The sequence below is a fragment of the Rana temporaria genome, chromosome 3 (assembly GCF_905171775.1).
Source record: "Rana temporaria chromosome 3, aRanTem1.1, whole genome shotgun sequence".
NCBI classification, from domain to species: domain Eukaryota; kingdom Metazoa; phylum Chordata; class Amphibia; order Anura; family Ranidae; genus Rana; species Rana temporaria.
The window spans coordinates 311,483,239-311,506,908 of record NC_053491.1 but is presented as its reverse complement, the minus strand read 5'-3'; the positions used below and the strand labels follow the sequence as shown (position 1 = coordinate 311,506,908).

Here is a 23,670-nt window from a genome sequence, read left to right as displayed (position 1 = left end):
GGAGGGGATCGGATGTGTCCGGCAGCTGAGCGGGGATGGGACTGAAGGAGAAATCTCCTTCACCCGTCCTCATAGCTCTGCTGGGCGGAAGTGACGTCAAAACGTCAGTCCCGCCCAGCCTCTTAAAGAAACATTTTTTTTTTTGTCATTTGAAAAAATGACTTTTTTTTTTTATTTATTTTTTTGCATTTAAGTCTAATTATGAGATCTGAGGTCTTTTTGACCCCAGATCTCATATTTAAGAGAACCTGTCATGCTTTTTTCTATTACAAGGGATGTTTACATTCCTTGTAATAGGAATAAAAGTGATCAATTTTTTTTTTTTTTCAGTGTAAAAAACTATAAAACTAAATAAAAATAAATAAGAAAACCAAAAAAAAATTTTTTAAAGCGCCCCGTCCCGACGAGCTCGCGCGCAGAAGCAAACGCATACGCGAGTAGCGCCCGCATATGAAAACGGTATTCAAACCACACAAGTGAGGTATCGCCGCGATCGTTAGAGTGAGAGCAATAATTCTAGCCCTAGACCTACTCTGCAACTCAAAAAATGCAACCTGTAGAATTTTTTAAACGTCGCCTATCGAGATTTTTAAGGGTAAAAGTTTGACGCCATGCCACGAGCGGGCGCAATTTTTAAGCGTGACATGTTGGGTATCATTTTACTCGGCGTAACATTATCTTTCACAATATATAAAAAAATTGGGCAAAATGTATTGTTGTCTTATTTTTTAATTCAAAAAAGTGATTTTTATCCAAAAAAAGTGCGCTTGTAAGACCGCTGCGCAAATACGGTGTGACAAAAAGTATTGCAATGACTGCCATTTTATTCCCTAGGATGTCTGCTAAAAAAAAATATATAATGTTTGGGGGTTCTGATTAATTTTCTAGCAAAAAAATTTTGATTTTCACATGAAGGAGAGAAGTGCCAGAATTTACCTGGTGGGCAAGTGGTTAAACACGCTGCAACCATGGGCACTATTTTGTTGCAGCATATTCGGCACAATAAATACTCCATTTTGGCTTGCAGCATGCTGCTGGTAACCCTGCTCTAAATCTTAGGCTCACTGAAGTAAAAAAATTCCAAGGTATAATAATCGGTGCAACAGAGGGAACATAAAATAAGCAGGCTATAAATTTGATCTCAATAATGGGTTCAGAATACCCAACTAACCATTTAATTGTGCTCAATTTTGTATACACTCACTGTTACACTCACTGTTTGACGTTATAGTAGGTGTTATTTGCATATTTAAGATGGTCTGTTAAAAAATGTGTTTCCTAAACTTTTTTTATATATTGTTTTTTGTCAGTAAAACGAGTTGGCAACCCTGACCTGAGATGACTTTCTCTGTTTTTACAGTACGGAGGTCAGGAACACCTTGATGCTCCCCCTGTGGAGCTGCTTCTAGCTCAGACTGAGGACTATGTGGAGTATTCCAGACATGGCACTGTTATAAAGGGACAGGAGAAGGCAGTAGTGCGTTCAAAATATGAGGAGGATGTTCTCATCAATAATCACACAGTAAGTGTCTGTAGCCCTCATCATACATCACACTATAGTGTTTATTAAAAAAAAAATGCAGTGGCAATGCAGACCACCTTTTGGATCTGTCTAGAAACAATTCAACTTTTAATTGTGTTTAATGAGACTGGGTCGTTATTTTGGTAGAACATGTCCATGCTTGTGTGGTAATTGGCGGTAGACCGATATGGGTTTTTCTTTGGCCGATGCTGATATGATGCCAATTTTTGCGTCCGATATTGAACGGACATTTTTTTTTTTTTTTTTAGCAGGTGGCATTGGTTGGCACTGGCAAGTGGCACTGGTTGACCCCGACATCAAACCTCAATTATGATCTCTCTCTCTCTCTCTCTCTCTCTCTCTCTCTCTCTCTCTCTCTCTCTCTCTCTCTCTCTCTCTCTCTCTCTCTCTCTCTCTCTCTCTCTCTCTCTCTCTCTCTCTCTCTCTCTCTCTCTCTCTCTCTCTCTCTCTCGTTTCACTGTGCCGACAGGGTGTGGAGGAGGAACCCCACGTTCCTCCTCCCTTCTCCACGCTCTGCTGGCAGAGGTAAGGCCTGTGTTTAAAATCGTCGCAATTTGCATAATAATCGGCAGATGACGATATCTCCAAAATGGCCAAATTTTGGCCGACCTCTAGTGGTAATGCTGTTGAACTCTGTACATTATCTTGTTCATTACACAAAATAACTGAATTCCATTGTAAATGACATATACTGGATCACTGCAGTCTCTATAGTGTGCTATTTTATGCACACTGCACTATAGGCTGCATACCCCAGACCCTGTACACCGTATATGCAGTGCATCCAGACATTTGCATGCTGTCCATTGCATTGTACATTGCTCCTAGGAAGTTTTTGGGGAATCCTGAATTTTACACCCATTAAACAGTTGGGCTAATTTCTCTTTCGTTCATAGACGGACACAGCATCCTTTGACCTTAGGGTTATGCTTCTTCCTACCAGGAGATTTAGGCAGAATTCTACAGCACTTAAGGTGTTAAAAACTTTCCTTCATGCCGCTCCTCCCAGGGGGCGTGGCTCCCCCAGGCATAACCCCCACTCTGCTTCAGCAGCCTCAGTTTGTTTCTGCCTAACCGTCAGGAGAGTCAGGCTCTCTCTGGAGTCCTGGACTCTGGAGTTTTTTCTTGCAAAATTTTTTTGCTTTTTGCGAGTTTTTTCCTCGCTTTTTTATTTTATTTTGAATCCTGCGATTCTTCTATCAACAGCCGACTGGGTGACAGGCTGGGTCCTCGACCCTTGTAGTCCCCCCAGGTTCGGCCTTCGAGCGTGTGCCGGCCCTCAGCTCCGCTTTGGGACGTCCACGACAGGCCCCATTGCTCCAGGGGCGGCCGGGGAACTTCGGTTCTAGGGCACACATATGACCGGTCTCTATGGCCTTGTCACAGTGTGTCTGGCTGACAACCATGCCGTTCGCGGACGTTGGTTCTGTCTGGGATACCTCCAGCCGGGTAGTCGCAGGACAGGTAAGTAGTGGCCCCTTACTCGGGTAAGTGGTCTGGCTGGAATGTTTTCCCTTGGGAGGTCGACTGAGCGTTTTTCCCTGCTTTCCTCTCTCCCTTATTCCTCTCCCTCCTTCCCCCTTTGGGTGACGGCTGTGCAGGGGGTTTTTTTCTCTGGGGCTCATTTTTTTTTTTTTTTTCACTCGTGGTATGGCTGGGGCTGTTCTGTGTCACTGCAGGGGACTGTGGTGGACATTCTGGGCATTTTTGTGTGTGCTGTGTGCTGTTTTGGTGTACTGTCATTTTTGGGTACACTGTCTTTTTAAAACTGCGCAACGGCGGCCATTTTGCCGGAGCCGCGCTTGTATTATTCGGCGGCCATTTTCTTGTGGCCGGCGCCGTTTTCAGCACTAGTTCGGCCTCTAGTGGCCGTTTCGGCGGGGAAAAAAGACCGCGAATCATCTGAGGGGACAGACGCAGCGCTGCAGCTTCTCCTCAGCACACACTTGCCTTCACAGACCGCGCTGTACAGAGGGTGGTGAGTCTCAGGGGGCCCCATACTGTGCTCTAGCGGCCGGGAGGTGACCTGTGGGGGACTTTTTTCCTGCCATTGGCAGTGGGGGTGACACGGCAGCTGCAATATGGAGCCTGAATCAGGCCCCTCATTCCTCACAATGCCGGAATTAACCCTTAAGCGCCCCTTCCCCTGCCACATCTGTTGAGTCGGTGTCGGCTGTCCTGGAGTCTTTTTCTCACCAGGTTTGGAGCAGCCAGTGCTCGGTTGGGGGGTAAAAAAGCGCCCCCCCCGGAGGCTGTTTCTGGGGATATCTCTGACGCAGAATCTGATGCTTCTGGTTCTGTCATGTCAGAGGATGCGGGCTTAACCCACATGGACAGCGAGGATGACTCTGCTGCGGAGTCTGCTGACAAGGAATTTGTTGGAGCTCTTATTACTGCGGTGCGTGAGACTCTTCATTTAGAGGATGTGGCGGAGACACCAGCGGTGTCAGTCCCTTTTGGATTCCGCAAACCACCGCGTACCGCTAAGGTATTCCCCTGTGTTCCTTATTTAGACAATATGTTGTATAAGGAATGGGATACACCGCAAAAGGCTTTTACTATTCCTAAAAGCTTTGCTACCCGTTACCCCCTGGAGGAGGACTTTTTAAAAAAGTGGGTCACTCCTCCGTCGGTGGACCCTCCTGTGTCCAGACTGAGTAAGGCTACTACGTTGCCTGTGGAGGGGGCTCCTGCTTTCAAGGACCCCGCTGATAGGAGAGTGGAGGCCGTGGCCCGCTCCCTGTTCTCGGTGGTGGGTTCGGCGGTAAGGCCGGCTCTGGCCGGCGCCCTGGTTGCTCAGACGCTAACTGAAAGGGCGAAGCTCCTGCTGCAGGATCTGGAGGTCCAGGGTGCTTCCGAGTCCTCTAGGGACCTGGCTGAGCAGTTGATTCAGGGTCAGAAGTTTCTCTGCGAGGCGGATATGGATTAGATTCCTTTGCTTTCCAGGGCTTCTGTCTACGCAGTGGTTCTGCGCCGCCTTATATGGCTGAAGTGCTGGTCGGCTGACCAGTCCTCAAAAAAGGCCTTGATAGATTTGCCCTTTAAGGGCGGACGGCTTTTGGGGGCATCCCTGGATGACATCATTAAGGATGCCACTGGAGGTAAGAGCACCTTGCTCCCTCAGTCGGGGAAGGGTAGGGAACCTCGCCGCAAGCAAGGTCCTACTTTTACTACCCCCTAAGCGGTTTTTTTCGTGCGCCAGCGCGGCTGGAAAAGGTCCGCAAGGTGCAAAAGCCCTTGCTGCCGGGCGTAAGCGCCCCTGGTTCAAAAAACCGAACAAGCCTGCGGACAAGCCTGCTTCCGCATGAAGGTCTGCCCCCGCCCGGGTCTCGGGTGGGGGGACGGCTTCACGACTTCGTGGATCGGTGGAATTCTCTTCTATCCGACCGTTGGGTTTGCGAGGTGGTCGCCTCGGGGTACAAGATAGAGTTCCTTTCTTGTCCCCCAAACAGATTTTTTCCATCCAACCTCCAGCTTCCTCCGGATCGTCGGCTAGCCCTGTCCGGGGCTGTCCAGGTTCTTCTGGACAGGGGGGTGGTTGTGCCGGTCCCCTCGCTGGAACGGTTTCGGGGGTTCTACTCCAATCTGTTCGTGGTCCCCAAGAAGGGAGGGGTTCGCCCTATCCTGGACCTAAAGGCCCTCAACTCCTTTGTCAAGGCGCAGCGATTCAGGATGGAGTCGGTCCGTTCTATCATAGCGTCCCTCCACCAGGGGGACTTCATGGCGTCCTTAGACATCATGGACGCATACCTGCATGTTCCCGTTTGCACAAGCCACCAAAGGTATCTGCGCTTTGCGATCGGGGAGGACCACTATCAATTCGTGGCCCTCCCGTTCGGGCTGGCGTCGGCATCACGGGTGTTCACCAAGGTGCTCGCCCCGATCCTGGCCTTGCTACGGCAGCGAGGGATCGCTATCGTGGGATACCTGGACGACCTTCTCCTGAGAGCTTCTTCAGGCTCAGAGTTAGAGGAGGACGTGTCCATCACGTGTCGGACTCTGCAGGAGTTTGGCTGGTTTTCTGAATCTCAGAAAATCAGTGTTGGTTCCGTCCCAGAGGCTGGAACACCTGGGGCTGGTTTTGGATTCGGGGGAGACAAAAGTGTTCCTCCCATCGCAAAACCTGCTGACCCTGCAATCTGCAGTGAGACAGTTGTTGACCCAGAAGTGGTCATCTCTTCGCTTCTGCATGCGGGTTCTGGGTCTGAGGGTGGCCTCCTTCGAGGCGGTTCTGTATGCCCAATTCCACACCAGGGTACTACAGAAGGAGATTCTGTCACGATGGGACAGGGTCCCATCTTCTCTGGATCGCCAGATTCGGTTGAGCCATCTGGCCAAATCTTCCCTGGCATGGTGGCTGACGTCTCCGGTGCTTCAGTCCGGGAAGTCTTTTCTTCCGTGCCGCTGGACAGTGGTCACGACGGAGCCAGCCTCTTCGGCTGGGGGGGCGTCTGGGGCACCCAGTCAGCCCAGGGGCGCTGGACTCGGGAGGAGTCCCGCCTGCCGATCAATATCCTGGAGCTCCGAGCAATCAAGCTGTGCCTTGTCAGGTGGTCGCTGGAGCTACAGGGCCGTCCTGTCAGGATCCAGTCCGACAACGCCACGGCCGTGGCGTACGTCAATCATCAGGGCGGCACAAGGAGCTCGGCCGCGGCGACGGAGGTCGCTCACATACTTCGGTGGGCCGAAAGGTCCGTTCCGTCCCTGTCGGCGGTATACATTCCGGGAGTTCTGAATTGGCAAGCCGACTTCCTAAGTCGCATGACTCTGGATCAAGGGGAGTGGTCTCTCCACCCGGAGGTGTTTCAGATCCTGTGCCAAAAATGGGGCACTCCAGACGTGGACCTTCTGGCGTCCCGTCTCAATCGGAAGGTACCACGGTTTGTGGCCAGGTCAAGGGACCCGTGGGCAGACGCGTCAGACGCGTTAGTGGCTCCCTGGGGTCAATATCACCTGATTTACGCCTTCCCTCCTCTAAAGGCTCCTACCCCGCCTGCTGCGCAGGGTGGAAGCCGGTGGAAGCCGAAGGTATTCCAACGATCCTGATCGCCCCAGATTGGCCGCGTCGCTCTTGGTACGCGGACCTGGTACGTCTGGTGGCAGACGCCCCCTGGCGTCTGCCTCGGAGGGAAGATCTCCTGTCTCAGGGCCCGATCTTCCATCCCGCTTTACGGTCACTGGCTTTAACGGCGTGGCTGTTGAAAACCAGGTACTGAAGGACCGGGGCCTGTCGGGCCCGGTAATCTCTACCATGCTGCGTGCACGGAAGTCCACTTCTCGAAAAATTTACATCGTACATGGAAAGCATACATCTCTATGTGTGAGGAGATGAAGTGGCACCCCGTACTTACGTGGTGTCCCGGTTCCTGCTGTTCCTACAGCGGGGAGTGGACCAGGCTCTTGCCTTGAGCACGATCAAGAGTCAGATTTCTGCTCTGGCTGTTTATTTTCAGCGTCCCTTGGCAGCGAATTCTTTGGTTCGCACGTTTGTGCAGGGGGTCCGGCATGTGGCCCCCCCGGTGCGCCCTCCGCTACCTTCTTGGGACTTGAACTTGGTCCTCTCGGCGCTTCAGCGTGCCCCCTTTGAGGACATTCGGGAGATCCCCTTGCTGACTTTGTCGCAGAAGGTGATCTTTCTGGTAGCTATTACCTCTATCAGACGAGTGTCTGAACTGGCGGCCTTGTCTTGCAAGGCCCCCTACTTGGTCATCCATCAGGATAAGGCGGTGCTGCGCCCGCAGCCCTCTTTTCTTCCGAAGGTCGTTTCGGCCTTTTCACATTAACGAGGACATTGTTGTTCCATCATTATGTCCTCAGCCGAAGAACCCGAAGGAAGCCTCTTTACATTCTCTGGATGTGGTTCGGGCCCTTCGAGTTTACTTGTCGGCGATAGCTCCGTTCCGGAAGTCGGACTCGCTGTTCGTGTCTGTGTCCGGTCCCAGTATGGGCCTGGCAGTCTCGTCGGCCACCATTTCCAGGTGGATCCGACAGGTTGTGCTTCAGGCCTACGCCCTGAAGGGGCGGGCGCCTCCCTTTCGGGTCATGGCGCATTCGACCAGGGCGATCGGGGCCTCCTGGGCTTCCGACACCAAGCCTCTGTGTTACAGGTGTGTAAGGCAGCGACCTGGTCGTCGTTCCACACTTTTTCAAAGTTTTATAAGGTGGATGTGAGTGCATCTTCTGATGCCTCCTTCGGCCGCAGGGTGTTACAGGCGGCAGTTTAAGGTTGGAGTTCCTCCGTTGAGTAACTCCGGTTTTGTTTGGGGTGTAACCTGTTTTTGCTGTGTTATTTTCCCACCCCTCGAATTTTTTTGACACTGCTTGGGGACGTCCCTAAGGTCAAAGGATGCTGTGTCCGTCTATGAACGAAAGAGAAAAAAGGATTTTTGTACTCACCGTAAAATCCATTTCTCTGAGTTCATAGACGGACACAGCACCCACCCCTCCTTTGTTTGTACTGCTTGTTACGAACTGAGGCTGCTGAAGCAGAGTGGGGGTTATGCCTGGGGGAGCCACGCCCCCTGGGAGGAGCGGCATGAAGGAAAGTTTTTAACACCTTAAGTGCTGTAGAATTCTGCCTAAATCTCCTGGTAGGAAGAAGCATAACCCTAAGGTCAAAGGATGCTGTGTCCGTCTATGAACTCAGAGAAATGGATTTTACGGTGAGTACAAAAATCCTTTTTTTTTTTTGCAATATTTTATTTAACCGTTGTAAATAACAAACTGATAGCAACTTATGACTTCTTGTCCACCCTTCCCTTGCCTGAAGCCTGATAAGACCTGTTTAAAATGAATACATATCCCAGCCTGAGCTTTGGGCCTCTTAGAGCTTGATGAAACCTTATCAGGGTTGCTTGCTATACAGACTAGCGGTTACACTGGGTGCCTATTTTATTTGATATAATTTTATCTTCTTTCTCACGAATATCAGTGTAGAGGGGTTTGCTGAGACATGACTACATATTCTGCAATGTCGGGCTATAGATGTGTTTTATTAAAGGAGTTGTAAAGGTTTGTGTTTTATTTATTTTAAATGTTTAAATAACATGTCATAATTGCCTCCTCTGTGTAAGGGTTTTGAACAGTGTGGCCCTGATCCTCCTCTTCTGGAGTCCCCCGGCAGTCCTCCTGGCTCCACCTCCTTCTCGAGTGCCTCCATGGAGAGCGACATTCCATGGGGGCACTCGTACGGGCACGCTACTGAGTCCTGCTGCTGCGTCCATTGACCCAGACAGCAGGACTCGGCCCCGCCCCCTGGCTCCTGTGTCACTAGATTTGATTGACAGCAGAGGGAGCCAATGGCTCCCTCTGCTATCACTTTATCCAATGAGGACCCGAGAGAGGGGCTGGAGCTGCTGTGCTTGTTGCTGGAGTGATCGGGTTCAGGTAAGTAAAAGGGGGGGGCTCTTGGGGGCTGCTGCACTACAGAAGGTTTTTTACCTTCATGCATTAAGATGAAAAACCTTGGGGGTTTATAACCCCTTTAAAGAATTGTCGCTGCCTGTGGGTACCGCTGTATGTGAATTGAATGTGGTTTTTCTGTGCATGCATACAGTTGATATACAAAGTATACACACACCCCTGGGTGAAGTAAAAATAAAATGTGATTGCATAAGTGTGCACCACTACTGATCAATGCTTATATGCCCACTAACACTGACCTCTGATATATTGTAACCGCGAGTGTTACAATGTTTCAGACTGCCATTTTCAGAATAAATGGAACCTCTGTACAGATTCCTCATTCATTCATTCATTCATTCATTCATTCATTCAAGTAAGGTGATACAGAGAAAATGAACTATCTTCAGTCCCTTTCTCTGTCTCTAAAAAAAGAGGGGGGGGGGGGGAGAAACCCCACAAACATAGCAAGACCGGGCCTGCCTAAAAAATGGACAGGCAGACCAGATTGGTGTGCTTGTGTGAAAGGGCCTGGTTCACACACTGTATACACAGCGTACCTTTACAGGGATGCACAGGTGTGAACATTGATGTCATTTGGGATGTAGCAACGGCACCAACAGAGCCGTTGCTCCCATCCATGTAGGTCTGCATTCATGTCCCTGAGCTCTGTGTCATGTACCCACATGGATGTCAGATTGGAAGTAGCAGCTATGCCTGTGCAGCCGTTGCATCCCAATTGACATAGTACTGCCTGTATGGGGGATGTACAGAACACCTGTAAATCCCTGTGCGGGTAAACATGGCCCTCCATGGGCGTACGCTTTAGTATGCCACAGGTGAAAAGATGCTTTAGTACTATTTGGATAGTTACACTTTTGTATCTGTGTTTAATTTTCACTATTTCACAAAAAGGCGCAATTTAAATATTTACAAATATTTGTTTATTAAGCTTATATTTAGTAGGAATGTTGTAAAGTTTGCTGTGTTTGTATATGCTAATGTTTTTAGTCTATTTTTTGCAAATATATTGGTTTGATAAACATTTGTTGAGTAGCACTTTTTTTTTTTTTTTATTATACTGATCATGTGCTTTCAGAAAATTATGGTTTGGTGGGGGGGGGGTGTCTTTCATAAATTCTAAGGGCTATAAGTGAAAAATAAAGATTGCAAAAATGGTCTGGCCACCCGAGTGTACGAAATTGAGCACAAGGCATGGCAGCGACAGGGTTAAAGGTTTAAAAAAGTTCTGAAATTAATTTTTTTTTTTTAAGAAACCGGACATTTTTTAACAGGGCTGTGTAGACTTTTTTTATATCCACTGTATATATCATAGTGCTCAATTGTCTGTTTTTTTTTTTTTTTTAACTAGTACATTTGAAGGCAGTTTTGATTTTATTTTTATTTTGTTCTCCTTCTAGTGTATTTGGGGCTCATATTGGAAAGATGGAAGATGGGGCTACAAATGTTGTCACTCATTTGTTAAGATGTCTTATTGCACTGGAGAAGACGGGAAAGACCTCAGTGTGAGTATCTATATTGTATGTTTGTTTATGTTTTTACAGATGTGTTTTCTACTGGAAATGTAAGACCTTCCACCGCGCTATACACAAAAAAAGCGACCATTTTGAAAAAAAAAACAATTTATTACTTAAAATAAATAAAAAATAATTCTTCCTTTTTTAGTTTAGGCCAATATATATTCTACATATTTTTGGTAAAAAAACGCAATAAGCCTATATTGATTGGTTTGCACAAAAGTTATAGCGTCTACAAAATAGGGGATAGATTTATGTGATTTTTATTATTATTATTTAGTAGTAATGTCAGCAATCTGCGTGTTTGTTTGTTAAAAATAGCCACTGATTACTGTATAAATAACACTGGCAGGGAAGGGGTTAACACTAGGGGGTGACCAAGGGGTTAAATGTGTTTCCTCAGCATGTTCTAACTAGGGGGGATGGGACGGCCTGGGGGAGGAAATGGATCGATGTTCCTATATACTAGGAACACACGTTCTGTCTCTTCTCCCCTGCCAGAACATGGATTTGTGTTTTACTCTGGCTCTGTCAGACATCGCAGCTCCTGGGTACATGCATCGGCTCCTCAGTACCTCCGCGGGTGCGCCCCCTATACCCCTTAAAGCTGCCGCCGTACAGCTATGGCGATTCACGCAGGGGAGCCATTCTGTCGCAGTTAAACGTCGGTGGTTGGCAAGCTGTTCCTCTCCTACCCTATGATTGATGGCAAGCTGTTCCTCTCCTACCCTATGATTGATGGCATACCATGAAGCCTATCAGAAAAAAATGGGTTACGTTGAGGCTAACTGTGAGTCAGTGGCCATTGCATTGGATGTGATGAGTTTATAACATAAAAGACGAAAGCTGTTTGTACCTAAAGTTTTGTGCCAACATTTCTGTCATTAAAAACAACCACACCAAAACCATATTGATTTTTCAGAAGCTGAAACCCAACTTACTGCACATGAATGTATGCACATATTGCAAATTATTGGCGAAAGGTCATCCCAAATGTTTGACTGTAGAATATATGCTGCTACTTTGTATCTGAAAACGATTTTAAATGCAGATTTATATTGGCTTGCTTTAAGAGACCAGCTCAAATATTAGAAGTAATCCGAAATCGTTTTCTGTGCTGGATAGAAAACAAGTTGGCTTAAAGCTGAAGTATAGGCAATAAAGTTTTTTTGTACAGTACAAAGAGTTTTTTTTTAATGAAGTTTGCCCCATTCCTGGCTCCTGCAGCATTTGTTAAATCTTTTCCTGTTAAGCTGCCTGCAGCTGCCTGAATGAAGGAGGTGCCGATTGAGTGGTCTCCGGTGATATCTGTGTTACAACCAGAACTACAAGTCTTGATGGCAAACATAGTTAAATAATTAGTCTGGTGGAAAAAGACACAAGTCCATCAAGTTCAACCAAACGGTCTGCCCTAATGGGAGACTGTGGACTGAATAAAAGTAAAGGGTTTACCCAGGGCTTTTTTCTCAGAGAATAGATGTGGGAACTTGCATGCACCCCTCCCCCAGGGGGAAAGTCTGCTGCATCAAATAGTGGGTGTGGCCAAATTGCACTAACAGTGTAAGGGTTTTAAAGGGGAATTCAATACCAGGAGTGCACAGGTTTCAGGAATGTGCTGCAAAAAAAAATCGTACTGTACTCCCTTTCCCCTCAAATCGCCTCTCCCCTCCCCCAGTACAGAGCTCTCCTCCCATCCTCAAACCCCCCTTCTTGACATTGCCAGATAGAGAACTTTTTGCTGCGTGCATAGGCTTCAGGAACTGCTGCTGACAGACTAGTGTCGCTATTTACTTCTCCCACCCTCTCCTCTGCTCTCATAGGCATGTGTAGGGCAGGAGGCATTTAGTGGAGCCACCAGAAAAGGAGTGTTACTTCTAAACGCAGAAACTGGGCTACTGTGTTTAGAAGTGGCAGTAGTGAGTGACAAGCACAGGGTCAGTGCCGGAGGTGATGGAAATCTGTCAGAGGCGGCTCTCTAATTAGGCTCCGCTACACAAAGGGGCCTCACCGCCTAGTTTACCTTATAGAGTCGCATCTTCTAGCAGCAGAGATCCCCGCCACCGTTACAGCGACAATTCCGCTCACTGCTATAGAGAAAACGGGTTGTGTGTGAGACAGATCCCCGGGTGATCGGAGCTCACTGAGAGCTCCAGATCACAGCCAGAGAGAGAAGCCCAGCTGTGGTACTTCCCTCCCTCCCCCCCCTTGCTGCCTGCACAGCCAGATAGAGTAGAGCACTTCTTCTACTCCTCCCCCCTCCTCCCGTCCTCTCATGTGCTGCCCCGCTCACTTTCCCTGACAGACACTGTTCTGCTGCCTAAGGAAGGAGATGTGGGTGGGAATATTCAAGCTCAAGCCCAGCAAATGGAAAGGAATGATTGAGTCTGAGCCATCCATCCCCATCCATCCAGTCCCTCCTGCCTCCCAGTGGTGGCAGGAGGGACTGATGTAGGGGTGCCCTTCCTTCCCTTCTCTATTTTTTTCCTTATTATTTATTCCGTATTAGCAGATCCGACTTTGGCATGCGACTTGTACATGACTTGTGCATGAAGGGGAACTCAACGCCAATTAAAAAAAAAAAAGCATTCGTTCCCCGTTCATGAGCATACCGGGCCCATAGGTCTGGTATGGATTTTAAGGGGGACCCCCACGCCGAAGCGGGAAGAAGCTGACAGGGAAGACCGGGCCACCATTTGTAAAAGAGCAGCAAGAAGATAGCGGAGAGCGTGGCGAAGGCACTGGAGAGCGAAAGAAGAGACCCCTGGAGTCGCCTAATAAATTACTTTAAAAACCATACTCATTCACATAGGGTGGTGGCTGGGATCTGGGGCCCCCTTATTAAAGGGGGCTCCCAGATTCCGATAAGCCCCCCGCAAAATGGGGGCAAGGTGCTTTGGGGTGGGTGGGAGCCCCCCTGCCCCAAAGCACCCACCCCCCCATGTTGAGGGCATGTGGCCTGGTACGGCTCAGGAGGGGGGAGGCGTACGCTCTTCCCCACCCCCTTTCCTGACTGGCCGGGCTGGTGCTCGGATAAGGGTCTGGTATGGATTTTGGGGGGGACCCCACGCCGTTTTTTTGGTGGGGTTCCCCTTGAAACCCCTACCAGACCGATGGGCCCGGAATGCCAATGAAGAGGGAACCTATGCCGTTTTTTTAAAAAGAATATTGGCGTGGAGTGCCACCTAATTATTGGGGGATCAAAGTCGGCATCCCTGCTCATTGAAGTCGTACTTCAAGTGGTGGGGCAAAGTCGGATCCACAGTCGTATGACTGTCTTGTTAAAATTGTGGCCGCGAATCGCGGCAAAATCGCACGACTTTGACGTCGCATAAGTGTAAAAAGGTTCCTAAGATAGAGCATTCTACTATTGCTGCTGCTTGTGTGGGTGGGATGTGTACTGGGCCAATCCCTTCTGACCCTCCTCTCCTATTCATCCCTTGTGATTGGTGCAGTACACATCCCACCCACACAGCAGTAATAAGATGCTCTGCCTCAGGATCCTTCCTTAACCCCTACAAAGTGCTGCAAGAGAGCAAAAAACTCTGCAGGGGAAGGTAGAGAGGGGGTACTGTGTCCACTTACCCTCCCCCTGTACTGTACCCTACTAATAGTTAGTTTTTATCACTTTAATTATTTTTCCCATTATAGGCGTGAGTGGGGCCTCATGTCCAAGTTTTGCCCAAGGCCTCACAAAATCTAGAGCCGCCTCTGAACTCTGTTATACCACGGATAGTGATTTTCAGTGCAAATGTACAAAAATTGTTATTGGCCATACTTTAGCTTTAAGCATGAAAACAAATAAGACTGCATTCCCGTTTTGCGTGTGTGTGGCACGCATTTATATGCACATTACAAGGTGCAATGTATGCCCTTTGCAGCATGTTGCCATTCATTTTCAGTGATGTCCCAGCATGCATATACAGACAAAATAGAAAATGTTGCTCCTAGCACACCACAACACATGCATTAAGAAACACTTGTTTCTTAATGCACAAAGGGGGGGGGGGGGGGGGGGGGAGTCAGGTAGGTTTTTTGGTTCATTGACACCAAAAACTAACGTCAACATGTGCACAAGTGTCACTGGACCCTTTAAAATTAAAAATACAGCATATTATATAGGAGAAATGTCTGATCTGGTTTTATCTGCTGGCTTTCCTAGAATACTGATCTTTGTGAAGAGGATTTGCAAGAACCAGAAGAGGAGATGTCTAAACCAAAGACCCTAGTGGAGGTAAGTGTAAAATGGCAAAGGCTATTGTTACTTTTTTTTTTTTTTTTCTCCTTTTTTTTTTTTTTTTTTTTTTTTTCACTGTATTGAGTGAAAACCGGAATTGTCCTTTTTATTACTCCGATTGGGAAGTAAAAAACACCCATTCAGGCTTGAAATGTCCCAGAGTTGTATTTTTATTTTTTCTAAAGAACAAGCCATAACATCAGGGGGGACTCCAAGGATTCCCCTTCATTGGGGCTATATGTACTGCAAAATGTTATAGTCTTTAAAATTCTGAACTCAAAATATCAGTTGAGATTCAGCTCATTTTAGTAGGGCTGCCAAATCTTCTTTGATTTGAAGCTTTTCATATATTGCATGTGCACACATTTAGAATGCGGTGTAAAAAATAAATACAGTTGCTTTGCATTTACACCTATTACCTAGGCATGTAGAATATTTCTGATACTGTAATCTAAGTTTACTGGAAAAAAGAATTCCCACTTTGCTCTTGAGGCATTTGGGATTTTCAGGACAGATGTTTGTGGATATTATTGTTCAGCTTTTACTATACCTGGCAAAATAAATCTTCCACGTAACTTCTATCATTGTCCACAGCTCCACCAGGAAAAGATGAAAAAGAAAAAGAAGAAAAAGCACCGTAAGAGTGGAGATTCCGACAGTGAAAATGATGAGAAAAAGAAGCAGGAAAAGCTAAAGAAGGTAGATGCAGAGTTTAATTCTAATTCTACAATCTAAATAAGTAAATGTGTGTTAGTTAGAATATTTATGAAGAATTGTCACCTTCTGGGAAAAGAAAGTGCTGTATAAACAAGTTGTAGCAAAGACCAAATCTATGCTTGCCCTCTAGTGATAGCATCAAACATTTGCATGCATAGGATAGTTCTTTATCATCCATTGCAAGACACAGGAATTCTTAAAGGGGGGGTTCCAGCCTTTTGTTTACGTTTTAAAGTCAGCAAATACAAAAAGTGTGGCTGCTGGCCTTTGATAAACATACACTTACCTGCTCCACGGTCCAGCGCCGCGCCGCCCGAAGCTTCGCTCCTCTCCCCCCATCTCCACTGGGGCCTCCATTGCAACTGTGGCCACCCGGCTGTGACAGCTTTTGGCTTCATGGCCGGGCACTCGCTGCGCATGTGCGAACGGCGCAGCGCTCCCTGAGTGGACAGGCGATCGCCTGGGACCTGTCACGTGTCCCAGGTGAACGCCTACAGGGAGGGGCCGCTAAAAGGCGATATGATGTATCGCTTTAGCGGTCCCTGGGCGGAAGTGGGACAGGAAGTCCCACTCCTAATGAAGCCCCCCCCCCCCCCCCAAAAAAAAAATTACATCCAAATGTGACATGTAAGGGGGCGAGGAGTGGATTAAGGGGAAGTTCCAGTTTTGGGTGGAACTCCGCTTTGTTATACCTCTGCTCACAGGAGAAACGCACTATAAACCAAAGGGTTCGCGACCTTTTGAGAAGCGAGGGACACTTATTTGGTAACACAATCGAATGAAATGGTTCAGAATTTGAAATGTTTTATTTTAAATAACATAATGAAGATTTTAAACCACAATCAGGATAGTCCTTTTCTGTGGGACCAATCCCAGGGCCGGATTCATGTAGCTCAGCGGATCTTTAGATTCGCTAGATCTACCTGGTTTACGATCCGCCGGTGCAATTTAGCGAGACTAGTGCATGATTCATAAAGCACTTACCTTGCAAATTGCACCGTTGGATCGTAACTCCCCCCGGCCGAATGCAAATTCCGCGGCTAGGGGGAGTGTACAATTTAAATCAGGCGCGTTCCCGCGCCGATTTAACTGCGCATGCGCCGCCAGCGAAAAAGCCCAGTGCGCATGCTCCAAGCGACGTCGCTAGGACGTCATTGTTAGCGGCGGGTACGTCAATTGCGGCCATCGGGATTCCCGATCGACTCACGCAAACGACGTAAAAATGTTGAATCTCGGCGCGGGAACGGCGGCCATACTTAACATTAGCTACCCCTCATATAGCAGGAGTAGCTCTCCGCCGGAAAAAGCCGAACGCAAATGACGTTGAAAAAGAGCGACGGGCGGGCGTACGGACGTGAATCGGCGGTTTTCCTCATTTGCATATGCGACGTGTAAAACAAAGCGACGACACCTAGCGTCCGGCGGGAGATTACAGCCTAAGATTCGACTGGTGTAAGTCACTTACACCAGTCGGATCTAAGGGAGATCTATGCGGAACTGATTCTTATGAATCAGTCGCATAGCTCCGATCGTGGGATCTCACAGATCCGACCGTCGGGTCTCACAGATACGACAGCGGATCAGGAGATCCGCCGGCGTATCTATTGATGAATCTGGCCCCCAGTGTTTAATCAGTCACAAATTTAAAGAAAATGGACAAGCAGACACATTCGGGCCGCTCATGTGTAAGGAGCTTAAGGCTGCTTTTACACTAATTAGCTGCTGTTTACCTGCACTGCAGAAGAACAACACCTGTGGGTAAGCTGCCCGTGGCCATTTTGACCTAAAGTCGTAGTAAAGTCGCGAAACAAGAATTCCCCCTGCATGTTATAATGTGCTAGCATACATCGCATATTATGAAACTCTTGCCTTAAATTGAAGCCCTTCAGCGGCACGCTGTTGCGGTTGACGGGGGATCCATCTTTACCCAGTCTTCCTTCCGTGTTTCGGGGGCTTTGTGAGCCCCAATGACCTAATTCGGATGCATGCACATGGGAGGCTTGACTATGCACAGCGCTTTGAATGGATGGTATGCTGTCCTTCCAGAGTGCAGTGCACAGCGCCAGTGACCAAACCGGCTGCAGAAGTAGTGACGATCTCCTAAATGGTGCATGTTTTGGAGATATTCCTTGTACCTACAGGTAAGCTTTGTTATAAGTTTACCTATAGGTACAAGTGAGGTGTTTACTACCGCTTTAAAAGCTGTGTTGCTAATGGCATGCTCAAGGATCTCGGGGACCTGTGTTTATTTCTGACTGATCTCTTTTGGCACTCCAGGTGTTGGGTTTTTAAGTACTAAGGACTTGATGTACTGGCAAATATTAAAGAGTTTCACTCTGATTTAAAAAAAAAAAAAAAGGTTATTTATTAAAAAAGAAAGATAGCAAATTTAAATATAGAAAAATAAATCTACAGGAATTTTTTTTTTTTTCACAACCGCATTACACCAAGCATTGGCATAAAGAAAAGACAGCAACATCTAGTATTATAACATCAAGGGGCACATTATTGCCCTCAGTTCAATGTAACCTGGGTGTAACCTTTGAGTTAGACCAAAATAACCGTACACGTGATGCAGTCAAGACCAGATATGGATGATGGATCATGTTGGGCGACCAAGGCGCTGCAATAGCCGCATCTGTACAAGTTCACGTGGACTGAAGCCTGGAGAATCTAACCATGGCACCCACAATCTTTCACATTTTTTAGGGCATCCCCAATGTTGATAAACCTATCTTTCAAATATAAGAGTATTTCCCATATGTGTCACCCTTAACTGGTGTGAGGGGATCAGAGGACTTCCAGAGGAGGAGAATTGTCTTTCGAGCCTGGAAGAGGGCACGATTTAAATGCCACCAGTGTGGGCTCCTCTGGGATGGTATCGCTTAAGATGCCCAAAAGACCACATTTGGGCTCCAGGGGTACTTGAGTTTGGAAGACTTTGTTAAGGGTACCCAGGATCTCTGTCCAGTAATGGTGTAATTCTGGGACACCTCCAGAGGAGATGAATCGGGTGACCCTTGTCCTGTTTGCACCTGTAACAGAGAGTTTCTGCCAGTATTCCCATGCTGTGAAGGTGGGCAGGTGTGTAATGGGATCTCAAAACTATATAGGATAGTTTTTGTGAAAAAATCAAGGAGCTAGTAACCACTGCCTGCAACACATCCTCCCATTGGTCCCCTGAAAGCTGACCAAGGTCCCCCTCCCATTTCCCATGGGCCTTGAAGGGATAGCCATCCAGAGTTATCCTTAGCATGGATAACTGAAGAAATTAAATGCAAAAATGGGGTTGGTGATGAGGTCCACACATTCTCCGCTCCCTGAGCCCTAATAGCATGTTGTAATTGTATGTAGTAAAACTTATATGTGGGAAGGGAAAATCTCTTTTGGAGAGCTGCAAAAAGGAGCAAGGAAAGAGCCTCACTGTTTAAAAATTGTCTGTCTATTGATGGCTCCTGCTTGTGATTGGACTGTGACAATGGAGTACATGTGGGCAGGTAGCTGTTATTTTTGCATTCCACCTGTGCTGGTTTGCTGAAAGCTCCTTGGTTTTACATATGCATGGTTCTTCTGTCGGTACTAGTTAAGATACTGGACTATAATTCTTAATCTGCCTGCAAATTTTAGGAAGGTCAGCCACATTCTTAGACAAGCTTTCTGGGGCATGCAGGTGAGCCTCCACTTTCTAGAGTGGGGAGACACAAATTGCATAGCTAAAACGTAGGTGCAGGAGGTGGTATCTTGGGGGCTACAATGTGGTCTGGAGTTCTGCTCCCTGTTTCTTCCTTGGTTTCTCTCCACCAGCCTTCTTGTTTCACCCCATAGATTAGTAGATCCTCCATCAAGGCCTCTCTGGTCTTCTGGATCATGGTGTCCTTTTTCTTCAGGATATTCACCATTCCCATATACAAAGTTTTATATTGGAAAGCAAAAATAAAAACCAAAGCATGATCCAATTTACTTCAGCGGGGGGGGGGGGGGGGGAATTCTTCCTGATCCCCCTGGAGACAATTGGATATGCCCTGTATCGACGAGGAATAGTCCATCTTTTTTTTTTTTGTTTGTTTAAAAGAAAAAAAAGACAATTTACTGAGCTAGTCAGAACTAGTTCTCGAGTCTGTTCCACATTTTAAAAGCTCTTACTGTAAAGGAGCCTTTCCGTATTTGGAGGTTAAATCTATTTTTTTACACTAGCAAAGCTCTGTAATGACCTGAAGGTGAATAACACCACCAAGTTCACAATATGGACCACTTATATATGTATACATGTGTAACAGCTCTGGTGAACCACAACTGCGATTAGCAAGGATTTCAATGCACTTTTTTATGTGAGAACTCTGTATTGGACCCCAGGCGTCACTCCACACAAACAGGAGTTTGGGGGTTCTCTACATCATCTCTCTCTCTCACATAAGGAAAAGGCGTTAAACTACTGAGCCTGGACGCATTACAACATGCGACCAGAGCTTAGCGTTTAAAATTATAGCATACAGTAAAAGATCCCAATGCACCCCTATATGCAAGTGATTATCAGTACGGGTCCCCAGGCGTCACTCCACGCAAACAGGTGTTTGGGGGTTCTCTACATCATAACACTTAAACATATAGGGATGTATTAGGTCACTAAGGGAGTCGGTATTAAATACCATCAACCCTTAGCATAGAAAAGTTAGCGTGAACATGTTCAACAAGTTAGGGCAAGGCCCATAAGCAATTGGCACTTATGTCAAGCATGTAGTAAATGGGAGTTGTAGAGACAACTAATAGTTGTGTATGAGAGGCAATATAGCTCAGGTAATAATGGTTGCATATGAGATGCAAATATAGCTCAGGAAATATTGAGAGTAAATTTTCCTTTAAGATATTCCTTGGAAAACTGTCATAAGCACAACAGTCTATCCCAAGTAGTATGTTAATAGCCACAAGGCAGGATAAATAACAGAATTTTTTTTAGATGGAAAGTATGCAGCAGATCTTCCTATAGCACTACTGTGTAGAAAGTAGGGAATCCGTAGTGTATGGTGTCCGCAGGGAAGGCCTCGAAGGTTGTACCCAGCAATGGCACTCTATTGCAGTAAATGCAACAGCTCTAATGCAGAAGATGCAGGCTGGTCCGTTGTTGTAGCATGGGGAGTGATGGCACCATTGTTTGTAGCGTGGCCAAGCTCTGTTTAAAGCAGGGGTCTCCAAACTTTTCAAACAAAGGGCTAGTTTTCTGTCCTTCAGACTTTAAGGGGGCCGGATTGTGGCCATTGGGGGTAGAAAATTTCTCGGCCCAACATCAGTAAGGGTAAACATGGCCTTGATGTTAGTGATCAATAGGAGGAGGAGTAGTGCCCCATCACTATTACCAGTGGGAGTAATAATGCCCCATTGCTGGTGTCAGTGGGAAGAATAGTACCTCATATCATTAGTGCCCCAAGGGCCTGATAAAGTCTAGAAAAGGGCCGCATCCGGCCCTCGGGCCACAGTTTGGAGACCCCTGGTTTAAAGGATAAGGCCAAGTGCAGTGCATTAGCACTGATTCAAAAAGAAGAGCCGAATGCTGCGGCGCACTTCCGTGTTCCACGGTGGAACGCACGCGACGCCGGGCGATGCCGTCAAGTCCGAGCAGGGAACATGTATAGAGCGCTGGAATCTTGGTTTCAAGCAAAGCTGATATGTACAAAGAGAATCAAGTAATGGTACACATTTTTTGCAAACCTATATGAAAATTTCCACTGACTCTGTAACATTGCAATGTTTTTATAACTATTTCATTTCTAAATGCAGGCTTTGAATGCGGAAGAGACGCGTCTAAAGCAGGTACAGGAGATGTTGCAGATGGATGAGAGGAAGCGAGCATACAACAGTATTTATGAGACACGGGAACCCACAGAGGAAGAGATGGAGGCATTCAGAATGAAACGCCAAAGGCCGGATGACCCAATGGCCTCCTTCCTGGGGCAATAGTAAAGGGTGTATTTGCATGTTTTGTACAATTGTTATTGCAAGGAAATCAGTTTTATTACAAAAGACCATAGAAATGTGCAATAAATCTATGGATTATACTGTGTATAGATGTAAATTTCTGTTCTCAATAAATAGTCATATTTACACTTAACAGTTTTTTTTTTTTTTTCCTTTTTTATGAGGTAATCCACTGCCTTTTAATACTTGCTGAGTCACTGACCTAAACATTTAAAAATATTGTACAGAACACAGGATGAGTATTCATAGATCCTGGGTTATAGGGGACACACCTCCAGGGGATTCAACACCAGCACACCCTCTGGGTGCCTCCCCTATCTCCCCTCACCAGTCTGAGTATTTTTTTTTTTTTTTTTGCTAGTGTCCTAAGGTAATGGACCCCTCATCACTTACAGAGAAATCATTCTTGGCTTAACTAGTTTATTTTATCCTTGACTCCTTGCCGACCAGCGCATGACGATATACGTCGGCACGGCTGGGCAAATGGGCGTACAGGTACGCCCCCTTTAAGATGCGCCATTGTGGGCGCACGCCGGCGGGGGCGCACGTGCCCGCCTTGAGCTGTGTGAGTCCGACCGCGGGTTCCGCGGACGTCCACGATCATCTCACGGAGAAGAATCATGGGGAAATGCTGATGTAAACAAGCATTTCCCTATTCTTCCTAGTGACAGGACACTGATCACAGCTCCCTGTAATCGGGAGCAGTTTCGTGTCACACCTAGCCACGCCCCCCCACAGTTCAAACGCATCCCTAGGACACACTTAACCCCCTTTAGTGACCCCTACTGGTTAACCCCTTCACTGCCAGTGTCATTTTTACAGTAATCGGTGCATTTTTATAGCACTGATCTCTGTATCAATGACAATGGTCCCAAAATTGTGTCCGATGTGTCCGCTATAATGTCGCAGTCACGATAAAAATCGCTGATCGCCACCATTACTAGTAAAAAAATAATAGAAATGCCATAAAACTATCCCCTATTTCTCTTTTCGTCTATGGACGGACACAGCCTTCACAAGTATTGACAAATGGGTTATGTTCCTGCTCATAGGAGAGGACTAGGCAGAACATGTTAGATATTTAAATATATGTTACTTTAACAGAGTTAAACAGCCCCGCCCATGGGGCGGTCCCTCTGGACATAACCCTCCGCCCTGCAGATAGGCAGAAAAAAAACTGAGCCGCTAGCAGAGAAGGACATGGCTCCCTTTTGGGCCCAGTGCCCTGAAGATTTTTTTTTTTTTTTTAGATTCTTCTATCAACTGCTGGCTGGGTGACAGGCTGGATAATATAGATCCTTGTAGTCTCCCCAGTCCGGCCATCGAGCGTGAGCAGACCTTAGCTACGCGCAGGGTTGGCCACGACATACTCAATGGCTCCAGGGGTGGCCGGTGGGCTTTTTGCTCCAGGGTCCACATATGACTGGGCTGCTTGCTTTCTCACTCACAGTGGACCAGGACCGACCGCTACTCCAACTCTGTTGTAGGTCTGTCAGGAACGCACCAGCGGGTCCTCGCATGGACGGGTAAGTATGGTTCCTCCTGCCTCGGTGGGTTGGAACAGCTGGGCATTCCTGGGATTAGGGGGTTCTCCTATCCTCCCTTTCCCTGCTCTGTCACTTTTGCCCTTCTGCTCTAAAGGGCTCGCTGCGGCCGGGGCGGACCTGTGGGGGGACTCCGAGTCCCAGTGAGGGACTGTGGGGTGTCAGGGCCCGTTTTTTTTCTGCGGCGGGTGCTCTGCCTTGGCCTTCTCATCCACATCGCGGTGCTCCAGCGCCATTTTGCCGGTATCGACGCCATTGTTAGTATGCCTTATGTTTCTATTGTATTTTCCCATTGGCGGCCATTTTGTCATGGCTGCGCTGTGGCGCTGGTTGATATTGCATCTGGCGGGCATTTTGGCCTCTAGTGTTGGCTTCCTGAATGGCACGCAGCACAATTCTCAGAGATTTTACTCACACTTGCTGTGTACAGAGGGCGAGCAGCGGCACTGAGCGGTCTCTTGCTGGGTTGGTAAATCCCTTGGGTAACCCCCCCCCACCAGTCAGTGCAGCAAGGTGGGTGGACTTTACAGGTCTTGAATTGGTCCCTGAGAGCGGTCTGTGTGCGTTATGGAGTCAGTATCTGGTGCTTCTTCCCCAAATATGACGGTCTCACAGGTGTGTAAGGCGGCGACTTGGCGGTATCTCCTCCGTCAGTGGACCCTCCGGTGTTCAGGCTGAACAAGGCCACCACGTTGCCTGTGGAAGGAGCTACCGCCTTTAAGG

General features: G+C 47.4%; 1 protein-coding gene across 1 annotated transcript in view; it reads left to right on the top strand.

The window, feature by feature from the left end:
* Positions 1 to 21,488, top strand: part of SLU7 (SLU7 homolog, splicing factor) — a 63,365-nt gene extending 41,877 nt beyond the window's left edge. Inside the window, exons 12-16 of the mRNA XM_040344804.1 lie at positions 1,361 to 1,522; positions 10,366 to 10,470; positions 14,642 to 14,713; positions 15,311 to 15,415; positions 21,206 to 21,488. Coding sequence (XP_040200738.1) covers positions 1,361 to 1,522; positions 10,366 to 10,470; positions 14,642 to 14,713; positions 15,311 to 15,415; positions 21,206 to 21,385 — 624 coding nt within the window. The 3' untranslated portion in view covers positions 21,386 to 21,488. The remainder of the gene's footprint in view (positions 1 to 1,360; positions 1,523 to 10,365; positions 10,471 to 14,641; positions 14,714 to 15,310; positions 15,416 to 21,205) is intronic.
* The last annotated feature ends 2,182 nt before the right edge of the window (positions 21,489 to 23,670 follow it).